The sequence below is a fragment of the Acinonyx jubatus genome, chromosome B4 (assembly GCF_027475565.1).
Source record: "Acinonyx jubatus isolate Ajub_Pintada_27869175 chromosome B4, VMU_Ajub_asm_v1.0, whole genome shotgun sequence".
NCBI lineage: Eukaryota > Metazoa > Chordata > Mammalia > Carnivora > Felidae > Acinonyx > Acinonyx jubatus.
In genome coordinates, this window is record NC_069387.1 from 122457662 (window position 1) to 122477645 (window position 19984).

Here is a 19984-nt window from a genome sequence, read left to right on the forward strand (position 1 = left end):
CATTCTCTCTGAATTCCAAAACACACACACTGTACTGGCAGTGTACTAATAAATTAAGGAATACTTGAGAGCTATATTACCCTCTATTTCAAAAGAATACTTTCAGCATTGCAAGAATACTGTCTTCATAAAACATAATAGGATCTCCGGGTTTGGCAGATATTAGCTTTCAATAATATTCTAATGAGAAGTATAAATGTACCTAGGAATTACTAGTAGTTACAAAGGTATTAGCTCAGTTTGCTTAAATTTCTTTTAGATGGACGGGTAGCTAACATTAACCTCATTTTATAGAATCTTTACATAATCCAGAGATTAAGTCTATGGACAATCCAAGATACACATATAGCATGTTATACAGAGAACAGGATTCATCCACAAGACAGGGCTCTGCTGTCTACTACCTGTATATTCTTGGGCAAATCACTTAAAACTATTTGCTTATTTTTAGCAAGGGAAGAAAAGCTTAGACTGGGTGCTTTCTAATATCTAGGGATATTTCCAGTTCTGAATCCTATAATTTAAAACTCTAAATTTGATTATCAAAATTCAGGAATCTGTGTGACAAAGTAGAGTTTGCTTTATTTCATTCATGCATTCATTCATTCCACAAGGAATTAATGAACGTCTACTCTATGTAAGGCATTAGTCTGGTCTTCTGGACTGGGCACTACTTAAGTGGGACCAAAGACTATGTGGCCTACCTATCCCGCCCAACTCCATTTACTAGTAGTAAGGGAACTTATATCACTTTAGGTTTGTGGTTCTCAAACTGGAGCCCGCATCAAAGTCACCAGAAATGCTTGCAAAAACTGTTTGCTAGGTCCCACCCTAGATTTCTGATTCAGGGCTGGGATAGAGCCTAAGAATTTGTGTATCTAAATTCCCAGATGATGCTGATGCTGTGGTTCAGGGAGCACACTTTGCGAACCACTGACTCAGATAAACAGAAAGACCAAGGAGGGGCCAAGTCCTATATGTGAGGAGTCACTACACGCAAGGTTTTGTTCCTGCCTCTTCTGCACACTTTTCCATCTCCATTTTCCTTGAAACAACATCCACTCCCTCCTACTTAAGAAGCAGTTCAATTCCTATTCTTTGTGATTTTAGTGAAATTGCCAATCTGAGTGGCCATCTGTCCCCTGAGACAGAAGTGTAACTCAAACAGGGCTGATCATATTATTTTATCTCCCTAGTCACACTGACTGGTTCCAGGGGCAATTATTCCTTAGAATTTTCCAAACTGAAGACAGACAACAGCTCATTCTTTCCTTCTGTAAAACAAACTAAAAGTATATGACCCCACAACTATCACGAGGTATATGCAACAGGAGAGAATGTGGGCAAAAAACAAACCGGAAATTGAAATGAGAGATAGACAGAGAGAAGGTAATCATAAAATTAAGCCCCCAATCTAGTTATATCTCAGGTAGGCTGTATACGTATTGTTCCCAGTTACCAAAGACAATGCATTCTTTTTTTTTTTAATCACTTAAATTAACTGGATATATAGGTTTCAACTTCTCACAACAAAAAAGTTCTGACTCACAGACGTGATCCAAAATTAAGATATGTCCCCCATCAGTGAGGAGATAGTATAATAATTAAAAACATGAGTTTTGCAGTCAGCCAACTTGGGTTTAATTCAGCCACTGACCAGTTGTGTGACCCCAGGCAAATAACTTAATATCTAAGCCTGGTACGTAAAATGGAAATAACACCACCTACCTCAGAGTCCTCCCGAACATCAGATAACTAATACGATATATTGACAAAGAACATTCAATGAATGTTATTTGTTAATATTACACCATTTACTGAACATTGATCTCCCAGGCACTATAATTGTGCTTCCCATGCTCTTTTACAAGTTAATTTGGGGCCCAGGATTAATAAAGTGATATTGTCAATCACAAGCACACAAAGGTAGTTTAGGCTGAGACAAAGGCTTACTCCTTGGGGTAAGCTTGAATATGTAAAAAAGAGCATTCTGTATCCCTACGGGTCTTTTTGGTACTTCAGAATTCCTATAGCAGCACTCTCTTTACCTCTAAATATACGTAAATATTCCGTCATACACTATAGCTATAATCTATGTATTTGTATTTCCCACTACTACAGAAAGGCATAAACTTTGGGGCAGAAATTCCAAATTGGAATTGCTAGCTGAGTGAGTTCCCTGAGCCTCACTCAAATTCTTCAGTTGTAAAGTGAGGAAATATCTATACAACTCAATCTTTGAATTACTGCTTCAACTCAAAAGAGGCGATGTTGGCAAATTTTCTCAGCAACCATCAATTGACAACTCCAAGCTGACTGATAATTAAAGAATAAAAGGAAAAAGTAGAGAGGCAGGGCTAGAGCAGGTCTTAAATAAAACAGGGAGTAGATGTCCTACTAAAGAGAAGGCAGATAATGGCCAAGCAGTCTATCTTAACTGGCCATCTGTCACATATTAGAATATAAGAATACTGCCTTAAGACACTAATGGCTCTTTAACTCCTTATCTTGAATTTGATAATCCAGCTGAGGCAGCACATGCATCAGCTCCTGCTATGGACTGAGTTGCGTCGCCCTCATAAATCATATGTTGAAACCCCAACCCCCAATGTGACTGTATTTGGAGATAGGGCTTATGAGGAGGTGACGAAGGTTACACGAAGTCATAAGAGCAGGGCCCTAATCTGGCAGGGCTGGTGCCTTTAATAAGAAGAGTAAGAGGCACCGGAGCCTGCTCTCTCCAGCATGTGAGGGCACAGAGAAGGCAACCCTCTGCAAACCAGAAAGAGAGCTCTTACCAGAAAGTGAATAGCCTGGGACCTTGACTCTGGACTTCCCAGCCTCCAGAACTGGAGAACTAAATGTCTCATGTTAAAGCCACCCAGTCTGTAGCATCTCATTATAGCAGTCCAAATAGACTAAGACAGCACCAAAGACAAACTTTACTATTTTAGTTGCATAAAACTGTCCCTAAACTCTATTACTTCAGAGGTATGTAGCCCTTAAAGGATTACAAAAGTTTCCACATGCATAAATTTATATAATGTATAGTGGTTAGGAGGACAGATACTGAATCTGGACCAAGATCCAACCCTCAGCTCTATCACTTAATCACGAAGTATTTTATTTTACAAAACAGAGACAATAACACTTTCCTTATAGTTGTAAGGATTAAAATAAGATGCTGTATGTAAAGGGCTTATGGTAGTGCCTAGCCTATAGCAAACCTTCAATAAATGGTGACTGTTAAACTTTTATTCAACAAGTATTTATTGAGAATCTACTCAACCTGCTAGGAATGTAATGGTTAAAAATAAAAAAACAAAAACTTACCACACACAAAATGAAATAGAAAATTTTGATTAGCCCTGTGACTTCTAAAGAAACTCAAGTTGTAAATGAAAACATTCCCACACAGAAAATGGGAGGCCCAGATGCCTTCATCAGGGAATTATACCAAATACTTAGGAAAGAAACAATGACAAAGTGACATAAACTTTAACAAAGGAGGAAAAATGAGAACATTTTCAAATTCATTCACGACACTAGTACTACCTTAATGAAAACTGCCAATGACATTATGAGAAGGACAATTATGGGCTCATCTTACATATGAATTTAGATGCAAAAATCCCAATTCCAATTCCAATCAAAATATTAGCAAAATTAATCAGAATTCTAATCAAAATTAAAGAACAATAAATCATGACCAGGTTATACTTATTCCAGAAATGTAAGGTTGGTTTAATCAATATAATTCAAGGGGCGGCTGGGTGGCTCAGTCAGTTAAGCCTCCGACTCTTGATTTAGGCTCAGGTCATGATCTTACGGTTGTGAGATCAAGCCCCACATTGGGCTCCATGTGACAGGGTGAGCCTGCTTGGGATTTTCTCTCTCCCTCTCTCTCTCTCAAAATAAATAAATAAACTTAAAATAATAATAATAACCAATATGATTCAACACAGCAATAAATAAAGGAAAAAAATCATATGTTATCAATAAATACAGAGAAAGTATATTGATGAAACTCAACACCCATTCATAATTTTTAAAACAAGCCTTAGCAAACTAAAAAAGAAACTTCCTTAATATGATAAAGAATATTACAAAAATCAACAACAAACACCATACTTCATGCTGAACTGTTGAAAGCTTTCTGTCTGAGATCTGGAACAAGATAAGCCTGCTTTCAGCACTTCTATTTTATAGTGCTTTGAAGGTCCTAGTCAGTACAGAATGGCACAAAAATAAATAAGTAAATAAAATATAAAATATATAAGGTTTAGAAAGAAATAATACTGTCTTATTCACAGATAATATGGTGGTATGATGAAGTAATTCCAAAAGAATTACAGATAAATTATTTTTTTTATTTTTTTAATGTTTATTTTTGAGACAGAGAGAGACAGAACTTGAGTGGGGAAGGGGCAGAGAGAGAGGGAGACACAGAATCCAAAGCAACTTCCAGGCTCTGAGCTGTCAGTACAGAGCCCCATGCGGGGCTCAAACTCACAAACAGTGATATCATGATCTGAGCTGAAGGTGGATGCTTAACCGACTGAGCCACCCAAGTGTCCCAGATAATTTATTAATATTAGTGATTTTAGCAAAATTGCTAGATACAGGGTCAACAGATACACACAAACATAAAATGAATTTTTTTTAAAGAACTATACCATTTATAACAGCATAAAAAGTATCAAATAATTAGGAATGAGTCCAGCAAAAAATATAAAAGACTTGTGCTCAGAAACTATAAAACCTCAGAGAGGGAAATTAAAGATGACCTAAATAAATGGAGAGGGCTATTTCATGTACATGTATCAGAAGAGTCAGCATTATCAAGAGTCAATTCTCCCCCTAATTATCTGTAGATTCAATGCAATCTGAATCACGACTGCAACACCCCTTTGTTTTGTGTGGAAACCGACAAGTTTTTATACTAAAATGTACATTTATTGCAAAGGGAAAAGAATAACCAAAGCACTTTGAGGAAAAATATGGAGACAACATTCTCTACTAGATATCAAGATAGTGTGACATTAATGCCAAGCAACATAAATACACTAAAGAAGCAGAATAGAGAGCCCAGAAACACATCTGCACATAAATGGGTACTTCATTGCCAGCAAAGATTTTGGTTATGTAACAGTGCAGACACAACTGGAAGTCCATGTGGAAAGGAAAAAAAAACAAAAAAACAATCCCTACCTCACACTCTCTATAAAAAATTATTCCAGGGAGAGAATGATCTAAATGTAAAAGGCAATGGGCGCCTGGGTGGCTCAGTTGGGTAAGCGTCCAACTTCAGCTCAGGTCATGATCTCACGGTCCGTGAGTTCCAGCCCCACGTCAGGCTCTGTGCAGGCTCTGTGCTGTCAGTTGGGAGCCTGGAGCTTGCTTTGGATTCTGTCTCCCACTGTCTCTGCCCCTCCCCCACTCATGCTCTGTCTCTCTCTACCAAAAAATGAATAAACATTAAAAAAATTAAATGTAAAAGGCAAAACAGCAAAGCTTTAAGAAGGCAATTAAAGAGAATACCTTAATTACCACAGAATATGGAAAGATTTCTCAAGCAAGAAACGAAAAGTACAAACCATGGAAAAGTAAGGGAAAAGGCACTATATCAAAATTAAGAATTTCTGCTCATCAAAACACACCATTGAGAAAGTAAAACGGTAAGCTGCAGAGGAAGGAAAGATATTTTTAATACATATAACTAAAGGGCTTGTATCCAGAATACACAAATAATTCTTAATAAATCAGTAAGAAAAAGACAAATAATAAAATGGGCAAAAACCCTTTATCACTAATGTCCAAATAAATGATCAATAAACAACATCAGTCATGAGGGAAACCCCCAAGATTTCCAATACCAGAATTTCTAAAATTAAAAAGACTGCTGATACCGTGTGTAAACAGGAATACAGAGCAATGAGACTTCTCATACACAGCTAATTAATCTGTAAATTGGTACAATCATTTGACATATCTAAATTTAAATGCCTGGATATCCCAAGACACAGAAATTCCATTTCTACATATATATATATTATATGTATATATATATATACACACACACACACACACACACACACACACACACACAATAGAAATGCACGCACATGTGCACCCAGAATCTGGAAACACCAAAGAGCATCAATAGCAGAATGAATAAACTGTGATATATTCATAACTGGATTAGATATGACAATAAAAATAAATGAAATACAATTTCATAAAACTTACATAGTGTTGAACAAAAAAACCAGACACAGAGGACTAGATACTCTATACTTCATTATATAAGGTTTTAGAAGAATTAAGTAAAACCAAACAATGGTGTTTAATGATGCACTTTTATAAAGACAAGGAAGCACTGATTACCTTTGGTGATGAGGAATAAAGGGCAGCAATCAGAAGGGAGCACAAAGAAAGCAAATGAAGTACTGATAAGACTCTGTTCCTTGACCTGATAGTTATATGGTTGTGTCACAAAAATTCACTGAGTTGTACATTTTTGGTTTGTATACTCTGTATGTTAAATTTCACAATTAAAAAGTTTTAAAAAGCATATTTAAATTAAACCTTTCAAAACATTTGTTTTTATAATTTTTAACACTAAAGTTTAATATTACAAACTAATTATACATGTGCTGTTATCTCAAATAGTATCAAGAAATGAACATTACACCACAGGAATGTACATATCACCTATATAAATATTCCAATAAACTATACTCCAACACATCATTCTTATAGATGTATAGATGTTATCATTTTAGAGCTAAATATTGAGTATTTCTTCAGAATAATTGGTATATCAAGAAAAGAATATCAGGACACCTGGGTGGTTCAGTGGGTTAAGTGTCCAACTCTTGATTTCGGCTCAGGTCATGATCTCATGGTTTGTGAGTTCGAGCCCCGCATCGGGCTCTGTGCTGACAGCTCAGAGCCTGGAGCCTGCTTCAGATTTTGTGTCTCCATCTCTCTCTGCCCCTCCCCCCCACACACTCTGTCTCTCTGCCTCTCAAAAGTAAACAAAACTAAGAAAAAAAAATTTTTTTTTTTTTAAAAAAGACCTACCTGGAAAATCCACAAAATCTCCCCATCTCAATATCTTTAAATTAATTATACCTGCAAAGTTTTGTTTTTCCCCCCAACATTTTTACTGACATATAATTAACATACAATGTTATATTAGTTTCAGGTGTACAATATGATTCCACAATTCTATACATTACTTAGTGCTCATCCTGATAAGCGTACTCTAAAATCCCTATCACCCATTTCAACCATTCCCTCACCCACCTTCCCCCTGGTAATCATCAGTTGTTCTCTATATTCAAGAGTGTTTTTTTATCTTTTTTTTTCTTTGTACATTTTGTTTCTTAAATTCCATGTATGAGTGAAATTCCATGTATGAGTGATATTGTTTTTGTCTTTCTCTGACTTATTTCACTTAGCATTATATCCTCTAGGTCCATCCATGTTGTTCCAAATGGCAAGATCTCATTCTTTCTCATGGCTGAGTAAGATTCCATTGTATATATACCACTTTTTCTTTATCAATTCATCTACTGATGAACACTTGGGTTGCTTCCATGTCTTGGCTATTGTAAATAATGCTGCAATAAACACGGGGGTGCATATAACTTTCTGAATTAGTGTTTTAATTTTCTTTTGGTAAATATCATCAATAATGGAATTACTGAATCATATGGTGTTTCTACTTTTCAATTTTTAAAGGAACCTCCATACTGTTTCCCACAATGCCTACACCAATTTGCATTCCCACTAATAGTTCATGAGAGTTCCTTTTTCTCCACATGCTCACCAATACTTGTTATTTCTTGTGTTTTGATGTTAGCCATTCTGACAGGTCTGAGGTGATATCTCATTGTGGTTTTCATTTGCATTTCCTTGATGATTACTAATGTTGACATTTTTTCATGTGTCTGTTGGCAATCTGTACATCTTCCTCAGAAAAATGTCTATTCAGGTACACTGCCTATTTTTTGGTATTGAGTTGTAGAAGTTCGTTATATATTTTGGATATTAACTCCTTATTGGATATATCATTTACAACTATCTTCTCCCATTCAGTTGCCTTTTGTTTTGTTGATGGTTTCCTTCACTGTGCAAAGGCTCTTTATTTTAATGTAGTCCCAATAGTTAAATTTTGCTTTTATTTCCCTTGTTTGAGGAGACATATCTAGAAAAATGTTTCTATGGCTGATGTCAAAGAAATTACTGCCTGTGCTTTCTTCTAGGAGTTTTACGGTTTCGGGGCTCACATTTAGGTCTTTATTCCATTTGAGTTCATTTTTGTGTATGGTGTAAGAAAGTGGTCCAGTTTCACTCTTTTGCATGTAGCCGTTCAGTTTTCCCAACACCATTTGTTGAAGAGACTGTCTTTTCCCCATTGTGCGTGCTTGCCTCCTTTGTCATAGATTAATAGACCATATAAGCATGGGTTTGTTTCTGGGCTCTCTACTCTGTTCCATTGATGTAAGTGTCTATTTTTGTGTCAGTACCATTCTGTTCTTTTTTTTTTTTTTTTTTTTAAGTAAACTCTATGCCCAATGTGGGGCTTGACCTCACAACCCCAAGATCAAGAGTTGCATGCTCCACCAACTGAGCCAGCCAGGTGCCCCGTTTTAATCAAAACAGCTTGTAGTATATCTTAAAATTTGGGATTGTGATACCTACCAGCTTTGTTCTTCTTTTTCAAGATTGTTTTGGCTATTCAGAGTCCTTGTGTTTCCACAAAAACTTGAGTACTATTTGTTCTAGTTCTCTGAAAACTGCTGTTGTTATTTTGGTAGGGATTGCATAAGATTTGTAGGTTGCTTTAGGCAGTATGGACACTTTAACAATATTGGTTCTTCCAATCCATGAGCATGGACTATCTTTCCGTTTGTTTGTGTCATCTTCAATTTCTTTCATCAGCGTCTTATAGTTTTCAGAGTACAGGGCTTTCACTTCCTTGGTTGTCTAATAATAGGTATTTTATTACTTTTGGTACAACTGTAAATGGGATTGTTTTTCTTAATTTCTCTTTCTGCTATTTCATTATGAATGTATAGAAATGCAATAGATTTCTGTATATGAATGTTGTATCCTGTGACTTTACTGAATTCATTTATCAGTACTAGAAGTTTTGGTGGAGTCTCAAGGGTTTTCTTTTTTTTTTTAATGGTTTTGTTTTTAATGTTTATTTATTTTTGACAGAGAGAGAGAGAGACAGAGCATGAGCGGGGGAGGGGCAGAGAGCGAGGGAGACACAGAATCAGAAGCAGGCTCTAGGCTCTGAGCTGTCAGCACAGAGCCTGACGTGGGGCTCAAACACACAGACCCTGAGATCATGACCTGAGCCGAAGTCGGATGCCCAACCGACTGAGCCACCCAGGCGCCCCTCAAGGGTTTTCTATATATGGTATCATGTCGTCTTCAAATACCGAATGTTTTACTTCTTCCTTACCAATTTGGATGTCTTTCATTTCTTTTTCTTGTCAGATTCCTTAAAAATTTAATATACTTTTTTAAAAAATTTTTTTAACGTTTTTATTTATTTTTGAGACAGGGAGAGAGAGAGCATGAACAGGGAAGGGTCAGAGAGAGGGAGACACAGAATCTGAAACAGGCTCCAGGTTCTGAGCTGTCAGCACAGAGCCCGACACGGGGCTCGAACTCACAGACCGCGAGATCATGACCTGAGCCGAAGTCGGCCGCTTAACCGACTGAGCCACCCAGGCGCCCCTTAATATACTTCTTAACATGGTTCTTTTTATATCCTTTCTCCAACTGATGGTGGAAATTATGTTCCTATTTATGTATGTTTTCCATTTAGATAAAAATATTACCTGTTGAAAGCTTTTTAGTGTCACAAATGACCTGAGATTTCTTTTAGGGAGCAAGCAATGAAAGACAAGGGCATGTTACCCTTTCTCTGACTGATGAATGAAAACTGACAGTAACAGAATGTCACATTTTAACAACTTACTACTTTAGAAAGATAATTATAGAATAGGTAATTCTGTAACCACACTACATTAAGAACTCCTAAAAACAATAAGTAGCATATACATTTTTAAAATGAACAACATACATAAAAGTAATTCACATAAGAAATATCCATAGAACAACTAAGAATGGTCAACAGACGTATGAAAACACACTAAACATTAATAATAAAGAAGTTACTTTTTTTAAAAGGCTGCTAATTAAAATATGAAAACATTTTCCTATCAGTTGCCAAAAATGAAAAGGATCAAGAATGTTCAACATGGATTGATAAGGACATAGAAAAATGAAAGTACTTATATACTGAGAGGATTATAAACTGGCACAAACTTTTTGAAAGTCAATAGGACAGTGTCTAATAAAATTTTAAACATATACACCTACCCTAATTCCCAGCAATCCCATTTTTAAAATCTAGCCTATGAAAATAGTGTAAATATATTTCTAAGAGCATTCATTATAGCACGAGCATGGGAGAGTGAATAAACTTTGGTATGTACATACAATGGAATATCAAGTTCTCATTTTAAAATGCAGAATATCTTTGTTACTAGTTTGGAAAAATATGTAAGATGTATTATTAAGCAATGAAAATAATTTGCAGATATATACGGCACTTCATTTTTATTTCTGAAAAAGAAACTGTGCTTGTATATATGAAAACAGAAAAACATATGCAAGTAAACACAACCAATTCTGAACAACAGTAACCTCTGGAGGGGAAGGGAGTTTGGTCTGAAGAGGAAGAACAGGGAAGACTTTTTATCTTGTATTTAATACTCTGCATGGTTTTCATGCATTTTAACAAGTATATGATTTTATTCAAAAAGTAAAGAAGCATTTAAATATAACATTTATTGGGTTTTGCATTTAATTGATTTATCTATTTTGGGGTTGCTTTATTATTGTAATACTTTATGAAGGGTTACTTTACAATCAGAATGAGACCATTCCCGCAGAACTTGTAAAGGAAAACAAACACACACCTAGAAGTAGCAGATTTTGTTGCCCGAGCCAGCATGGGTTCATTTCACTAAGGGATAAGTTAGATCTAAAGTAAATGTGTGAGATGAGTAACCCACCTAAAGCACCTAAAGCAACAAAGACGGTGAAGATAAAATGATAAACCCACCTGGACTATATCCAAAACCATGCCGGCTGAAACCGTTCCAAAACCAGCTAGCAAAAATGGCACAAGTATTTGCAGTGCCATGATGCCACTGGATTCCTTTGGTGACTTCTGGTTTACTTCCACAGTGGCATCTTCGTCGCCATCACTAGATGCAGCTTCATTCTGTAACATGGCAGCTGTTTCCGCAGCGTCCCTTGCATCACAGTAATTGTAGCTGGCATAGTCATCATACTTCGGGCTGCAGCCTGACGGTGCGTGCCCACTGTTGCCATGAAAAGGCGGCTCTGAGAAACTGTGATACTCCATGTGCTGCTCAGATCGATTACTAAAAGTCTGGGCTGCAGCTGATAATCCCTCTTGCCAAATGCCATTGGTTTTTTTGTGCCTATCTTCCTGGTTTTTCTGGTAAATTACTGGAACCATACTCAACAATAAGTTTAAAAACTTATCAGATTGAATTGTATTTAAGCTTAAAGTCCAGTCTACAAAACCTCCTCCACTACTTGGACCACTACTCGTGTTACTGGTAATAGATCTTCCTTTACTATTAGTCATATTGTCATCACAAAAGACCCTGTACTCCTTAGATCTCAAGCTTCACAAACCATAGCAGGTAAAGTCAGAACCACACAAATGCTGGTTTAAATTAAGATGCTGACTTCATTTTGTAGGAAATAATGTTTCTACTAGTAAAAGATGTTTAGAAGGTCCACAGAGGGATTGGATCTGAAAAGAAGAAAACAAAATCATTTTTAAAAATCAGATTAACTGTCTTCATACTTAAGATTCTCATAGAAAACACATGTTCTTTTTTTTTTTAATTTTTTTTTTTTACATGTATTTATTTTTTGAGAGACACAGAGAGACAGAGCACAAGTTGGGGAGGGGCAGAGAGAGAGGGAGACACAGAATCGGAAGCAGGCTCCAGGCTCCGAGCTGTCAGCACAGAGCCTGACGCAGGGCTAGAACTCACAAACTGTGAGATCATGGCCTGGGCCAAAGTCAGACGCTTAACTGACTGAGCCACCCAGGCGCCCCGAAAACACATACGCTCTTAAACCAACCCTAAGGTATAGGGACACTATACTTTGTGGCCTTAACACATACCCGTTTTGAGCCATACAACTACTTTGTACACAGAAAACAGTACCGGGCTATTGTGCCCAATCTTTGTCAAAAGTTTCTCATCTTTGCATACTTAATGTAGCTGATACCTACGTAAAGTCATCAAATGTCCCTGCAGTCCTACAGTGGACAAATTTATTAAATAAAGCGATGACTTCTATTACTTACAGGGAGGTCTCAAAATCAAATCATTACAACTCTTTACATACGTCAGTACGTAATAAAAGGTAAAGTATATGGCATCATGTTTTAAATGTGTTAAATAATAAACCGTGTAACTTTATTTACAACTTGAATAATATATATTTTATCAAAATGTTATTTTTATTAAATATGAGGAGACAATGATAATTTTGCCATAAAAACATTTGGTAAATATCCTAAATACTGTTCAGGGCATTTATTTTACAAATACTTACTGAAAGATCTACTTTGCAAGCCAACCAAAAGAAAGCTTGTAATGCACTTATAACTGAATGCTCTTCTCACAAATCTGCGCTTTGTAGACTGCCCGGAGTAGAGCCAGCCCTCACAGGCTGGCCAGTGACCAAATTCTCTCTAAAGACTGAAGGAAGAGACACAGACACAGCTGTAGCTGGTTTGAGAGTGACGGGCACTGAGCTGCAGGTTCATACCCTCCCCCTCCCCCCCCCCGCCCCCGCCCCCGCCCAACGCAGAGAGCCTAGGCAAACCGCTGCTGCCGTAGCTGCAGAGGCTTTCAGAGCAATCTACTGCAATGGGTCTAAAGGCCTCAGGTCAGAACACTCAGGCCTGCCTTATACTTGCAAGAGCATCCGCGATCAAGAAATCGGCACTTATGTGATAAGGGACAGATGACCCACTGCCCACCCACCAGGTGAGAGTAAGAATGATTGCTGCCCGTACTGCTGCTTTTAGTGAAAACTATTACATCTTTCAATATTTGTGTTCAATTCCTTAGAATGTCTATCTCCTCTCCTGGCATAGGAAAATCAACAGCAAGAAATGGCACACAGAAAAAGAGAAGGAGCTATGGAGGGGACAAGCAGGTGCGAGAGCCTGTCTCATCTACTCATCATTCACTCACTTTTCTTCCTTCCCTATTGTGACTGTGGGGGCTCTTGGAATTCCTACTGGGGAACATTTTCAAATAGATTCTAGGACTCCAGACCTCCTGACTCGGAATATCTGTTATTTGAGGCCTGTATATCTTTCTTTTTAAGCTCCCCAAGGGATTACAGTGCGGACTTCTTGTTGACTTGTCCTGAGAATCCAATGAGTAGATTAAGTACTAGTTGCTTTTTTTTTTTTTTTTTTTTTTTTGCCACTCGCAGGTTGATCTGCATATAGAGAAAAGTCAGTGTTTAAAGAGAATCAGTGTCCAGAGTAAAACCAATGTCGAGACTAAAGCAGAGGAGAAAACAAGTAGTCCCAGAACGAGAAAGACAGGCAGAACAGCAGCCTGAAAACCCTTCATGTCGAGATGCTGAGCTGTACTTCTGGAACTTACGAGATTCCCAGCAGCCTTGTATGAGAAGCTTGAGCAGGTTTCTGTTCCTTCAACCTATTTGCCCCTTTTTATTTTTTTAAATATTTATTTATTTATTTTGAGAGAGAGAGAGACAGCACACACAAGTGAGGTAGAATCAGAGAGAGAGAGAGAGAGAGAGAGAGTAAATCCCATGCTGCTTCGTGCTATTGGCACAGAGCCCAATACAAGGCTGGATCTCACAAACCATGAGACCAGGACCTGAGCCAAAATCAAGAGTGGGACACTTGACTGATTGATTGAGCCACCCAGGGGCCATTGCCCCTTTTTAAAGAGTGTGCATTTCACTGCCTCAAAGAGATCCTCAACTAAATAAAATATAAAACAAACCCCAAAGGGATTGAGTTTTAAGACAAATCTATTCTACTGAAGGGCCTGTGATATATACAGGGAGTTTCTTCCTTTTGAAGTAGAATTATCAGGTTGATCAAAACAGAAATGTGGAGAAATGTAAATAAACCAGAAAGAAGGATGGTAGCATCTGTACCACCATCCAGTCACCCTAAAGTTCAGAAAACTCAAAATGTGTCCTTGGGAAACTTGACCAATTAACCCTAGATAGAAAAATAAAGGAGAGGGTAGGGGTGGGGAAGAGAGGAATTTCTCAAGACATCTCTGTTAGAATATTTTTACGGCTAAGCACAGTCTACACGGTGTTGGCCAAGAGCGATCCAGATGCAAAGACATGTCCAGCTCATACTTTTGTTCCTAATATTCTCATTTCTGCATAAGCTATTCAGAAACTGAGATGGAGAGATAGATACTCATCAGGGTCTCTGTTGACAGAGACCATGGAATAGGGCTGAAATCCAGCCCAAGCCTCCATTCTCAGGGCTACCTTTTTCTGTGAAGCACTGTACAAATTTCAGGGGCACCTGGCTCTCTCAGCCAGTAGAGCTTGAGACTCTTGATCTTGGGGTCGTGAGTTCAAGCCCCACAATGGGTGTAGAGATCACTTTAAAATAAAAATTTATACGAATTTCCATTTCCTGCGTAAACACATGCTTCCTCTATTCCATGCAGTTCTGGTAGGTCTATCAATCAACAGTATCCTACCCTCCAGACTACATGATGACAAATGGTTTGAGCAGAACCTAACTTCCTCTCCCGGAATTTCATGTGCAAGTAAAACTCTGGATTGTGAATAACTTGTTCCGCAAGTGTTCCACAAGACAAGCAAACATGTCTAGTAAGTTTTAATTTAATAAATGAGTGATGTCTTGCAATACAAGTAATACAAGACACCAAACATCACATGATCACAACTGAGCCAATGGTTCTGAAATTCGCTCTGATATAACAGTGCTTTGGATTACAAGCATGTTCCCAGAACGAATTATGCTCACAAACCAAGGTTTTACTGTATTTTTTTTCTTACTATGTCCTGAGTGCCTACTGAATGCTGAGACATAATTAACAAAATAGGCACCATTCTTGCTTCTAACAGATTTTACCTTGTAGTGGGGAGGAAAAGCAACCAGGTGAGCAAACAAATGAGATAATTTATGATAAAGGCTATAAAAGAGAGAGCTGATTTAACGAAGAGTGAGTAAGTTATAGGACTACCTTAATGTGGAAGGTCTCTGGGACAGTTTACTCACTTCCCTTTGGAACAACATAATTCTGAAGCTGTCACTTCATCTTCCACCTCAAAAAGTCCCCTCTGCCACCACCACTATTAGTACCACTTGAAGGAAAGCCCATCTACATTAGAAGAGGATCCACAGAGAGAATCAAAGCCAGGAGATGAAAGGGTCCTGACAACATAATTAGACTGTCTATTTCATTTATTTTAAGCTCATTCCAGCGGTGTTGTTACCAATTATATGGGCCAATAACTCTTCGTTGCATAAGATAGTCTGAGTGGTGTTTTTTGTCCTAACATCTTTTTTTGTTGTTGTTTAAGAATGCAATTTGGAAATAGTAGGGATTACCTTGTTACAGGCACATGCCGTGGACCACATATCACTATTTTGCGCTGAGGAATAGGTGTTTATTTTTATTTTCTCCTTCATTTTATCAAGTTAGTGACTGATCACCAGTTAGTCTAATGCTTGCTTGCTGACAAGTTCCATTACCACTCTTAAAGACTCCTTAAACTTTTTTCTTTTAAAGAAATCACCTAGGGGCACCCAAGTGGCTCAGCTGGTTGAGCATCAGACTCTTGATTTCAGCTCAGGTCATAATCTTGCGGTTCATGGTGAAGCCCTGCATCAGGCTCCATGCTGACCACACAGAGCCTACTTGGGATTCTCTCTCTCTCCCTCTCTCTCCAAATAAATAAATAAAATAAAGAACTCATGGAATAATGGATTACAATCGAAATGCTTTGTGGTAGATTTAAAATGAGTGATGTACATATATGCCCCCAAATAAAAATTCTTACTCTATGTTGTTGTTTACCCATGAATGAGTAAAAACAAGTACAAAATTTTAAAAATAAATAAAAGGAATTGGGCAAGGTTTCCCGTAGCTTTCAGGTGCTTAAGTTAAAGAATGCCAGTGGAGATATTTATGGCTCATTCTTCAACTTCTTAGTAGATTATATTAATCTAGTGTCAACCTAGATGAGAAGAAATAGTGTCTTTAGAACTTTAGTGGAGTGGCCGAGGCTTAAATTCTGAGTTCTTGCTGTCAGTTGTAAAGCGACAAACTCTAAGAAAAAATAATCCACTATTTTATTCACTAATGGCCAGTATTTCCACAAAACAGAAGTTTCAAATTAAAAAACAAAAAGATCAGCAGTAGAATACAAGTAGAACGATTCGAATTGTGGCCTGGGACTTCTTTTTTTTTTTCCAAAATTGTAGATGAAAAATACGTATTTATCTATACTACTCATCTAACGTCAGTGAAGATATCGGGCATAATTCAAAAACCCTAGATTAAGTGGCTGCATCAAATACTGTTATTTAGCAGTTTTGTTCCAAAGACTCTTTAGGTGCTGAGCACAACCAACACAGGAACAATTCTACTTTGGTGCCTGAGATCCTTGTTACTCCCAGTATGGTTTATGGTCCAGCAGCACTGTCACCACCTGGGAGCTTGCTGGAAATGCAGGACCTCCGCTCTCATCCTGGCCCAACCTGTGAATCGAAACCTGCACTTCTAATAGCATTCCCCAGTGACTTGCGTACACGTGAAAGCTTGGGAAGTGTCTCCCAGTACATTCAAAAAAGAATCTGATGTACATCCACTACACTAAAAACCAGATGTTGTGAAACTTTCAAACGTGACCAAGGATGTGAGCACTGGTAATACATTAAACACTACTAGTGCAACTACAAACATTATACGGCCTTGGAAAACAATTGTTGTATGCTAAAATTAAAGATCCTATGCCCCACATTTCAGCACATTCCACCCTAAGTTCATATCCTGGAGAGACTCATGCACAGGATACTAGAAGACACATAAAATAACATCCTTAGCAGCATCTTCATACTAGTAAAAAATTGGAATTAACTCAACAGAAAACAGAAATTGTGGGATATTAATACAATGGAATATATGAAGACGGGTAGGATATGATCACAAACTTCAAGAGAATGGGTATATTTGAGTACGTGGTGTAAAAGCACACAGAGAGCTTCGAAGGTATTGGTCATATTTTTTCAGCTTGATAGTGGATATCTGTTTCTTACTGTTCTTTATTCATACAGACTACATGAGTGCTTCAGTAAGAATGATATTGTAGATTTTATTTTACTCCCATTATTGCTGCCCTCCTATAAGAGAATTATCTCCACCCGTTGCCATGTTACTTGAAGGGACTGTGAGAGAATCCTACTTCCTCATCTCCACTGACAGCAGATTTGGCCATGTGACTTGAATTGGCCAATGGAATAAGAGCAGCAGCAACACCTACAAGCAGAAACAGTTCAGCTCTGTCTCTTCTTCCATCTGTCATGAGAATGGCATGTCCTAGGTTAGTGCTACTTCTTCAGACTGGGTCCTGGGACAAAGACCCATGCAGAGCCCCAGCAACTGCGGCCAATACGTGGTAACCCACAGGCAACATGTAAAGCGAGACAGAAATGAAGCATTGTGGTCGAAAGCCATTGAGAGTTTGGAATTATTACCACAGCATGATCCACCAAAAGCTACCTAAAAGTAAGTATGTAGAAAAGGACCCTGACCCATAGATTCCTACCTATTTTAGTTGAGTCTCTGAGCACTTAAGGGTTCCATCTACAGTTAAAGAATTTCGTAACGGTGGTTTGCAAACATTTAGATCTCATTCAACAGTCAAACTTCTCCCCAAATTTTACCAAAAACAATCTTTCCCACTTGACGGCTGTTAGAATGGCCATCAACAGGACAAAAGATAACAAATGCTGACTAGGATTTGAAGAAAAGGCAACCTTTGTCCACTGCTGGCAGGATTGTAAATTGGTACAGCTATTATGGAAAAAATATGGAGGATCCTCAAAGAATGAAAAGTAGAACTACCATATGATCTAGCAATTCCGCTTCTGGGAACATATCCAAAGGAATGATCTTTGGATCATTGAAAAGATATCTGTAGCCCTGTGTTCAGAGCAGCATTATTTACAATAGCCAAAACATGAAACAACCTAAGAGTCCACTGAAAGGTAAGTGGATAAAGAAGCTGTGGCATGTGTGTGTGTGCGTGTGTGTGTGTGGACATGACAGAATATTATTCAGCCATAAAAAAATAAGGAAATCCTGCCATTTGCAACAACATGGATAACTCCTGAGGGCATTATGCTAAGTGAAATAAGGCAAAAAGAGAAACACAAATACCACATGATCTCATTTATATGTAGAATCATAAGAAAAAGAAAAGAAAAGAAAGGAAAGGAAAGGACCCAAACGCAGAAAAAGAATCAGATTTGGGATAACCAGAGATGGGGTCAGGGGAAGAGAAGGGTGAATTGGAACAAAAAAGGTCAAAGAGTACAAACTTCCTGTTATAAGATACACAAGTACTAGGGATATAATGTGCAACATGATGACTATAGTTTCCTCAGCTCTATGACATATAAAAGTTGTTAAGAGAGTAAATCTTCACAATTCTCACCACAAGAAGGAAGGGTTTTTTCCCTCATTTCTTTTTATTCTCTCTATATGGCTTGATGGATGTTAACTTACTATAGTAATTACTTCACAGTCTAAACTTTATGCTGTAAACCTGAAACTCACACAGTGACATATGTCACTTACATCTCAATAAAACTGGAAAAAAATAAAATAAATATATATATAAAATTTTAAAAAAAGTTAATGATCTTTTCTAAAAAATAAGCGTACATAACAATCTCTATCAAAATAACACCAGTATTCTTCACAGAGCTAGAACAAACAATCCTAAAATTTGTATGGAATCTGAAAAGACCCAAAATAGCCAAAGCGATCTTGAAAAAGAAAACCAAAGCTGGAGCCATCACAATCCCTGACTTCAAGCTGTATTACAAACCTGTAATCATCAAGACAGTACGGTAGTGGCACAAAAACAGACACTCAGATCAATGGAACAGAATAGAGAATCCACAAATGGACCCACAAACGTATGGCCAACTAATCTTTGACAAAGCAAGAAAGAATGGCCAGTGAAATAAAGACAATCTCTTCAGCAAATGGTGCTGGGAAAACTGGACAGCAGCATGCAGAAAAATGAACCTGGACCACTTCCTTACACCATACACAAAAATAAACTCAAAATGGATGAAAGACCTAAACGTAAGACAGAAAGCCTCAAAATCCTCAAGGAGAAAGCAGGCAAAAACCTCTTTGACCTTGGCCGCAGCTACTTCTTACTCAACACATCTCCGGAGGCAAGGGAAACAAAAGCAAAAATGAACTATTGGACCTGATCAAAATAAAAAGCTTCTGCACAGCAAAGGAAACAATCAGCAAAACTAAAAGGCAATCAACAGAATGGGAGAAGATATTTGCAAATGATATAACAGATAAAGGGATAGCATCCAAAATCTATAAAGAACTTATCAAACTCAACACCCAAAAAACAAATAATCCAGTGAAGAAATGGGCAAAAGACATGAATAGACACTTCTCCAAAGAAGACATCCAGATGGCCAACCGACACATGAAAAAAATGCTCAACATCACTCACCATCAGGAAAACACAAATCAAAACCACAATGAGATCACCTCACACCTGTCAGAATGGCTAAAACTCACAACTCAGT

General features: G+C 37.7%; 1 protein-coding gene across 5 annotated transcripts in view; it reads right to left on the reverse strand.

Annotated features, from left to right (window-relative positions):
- Positions 1-19984, reverse strand: part of SLC41A2 (solute carrier family 41 member 2) — a 123360-nt gene that overhangs the window by 86077 nt on the left and 17299 nt on the right. For all 5 annotated transcript variants that reach the window (XM_027070952.2, XM_053226676.1, XM_053226675.1 and 2 more), the window contains one exon: positions 11159-11884. In XM_027070952.2, coding sequence (XP_026926753.1) covers positions 11159-11713 — 555 coding nt within the window. In that variant the 5' untranslated portion in view covers positions 11714-11884. The remainder of the gene's footprint in view (positions 1-11158; positions 11885-19984) is intronic.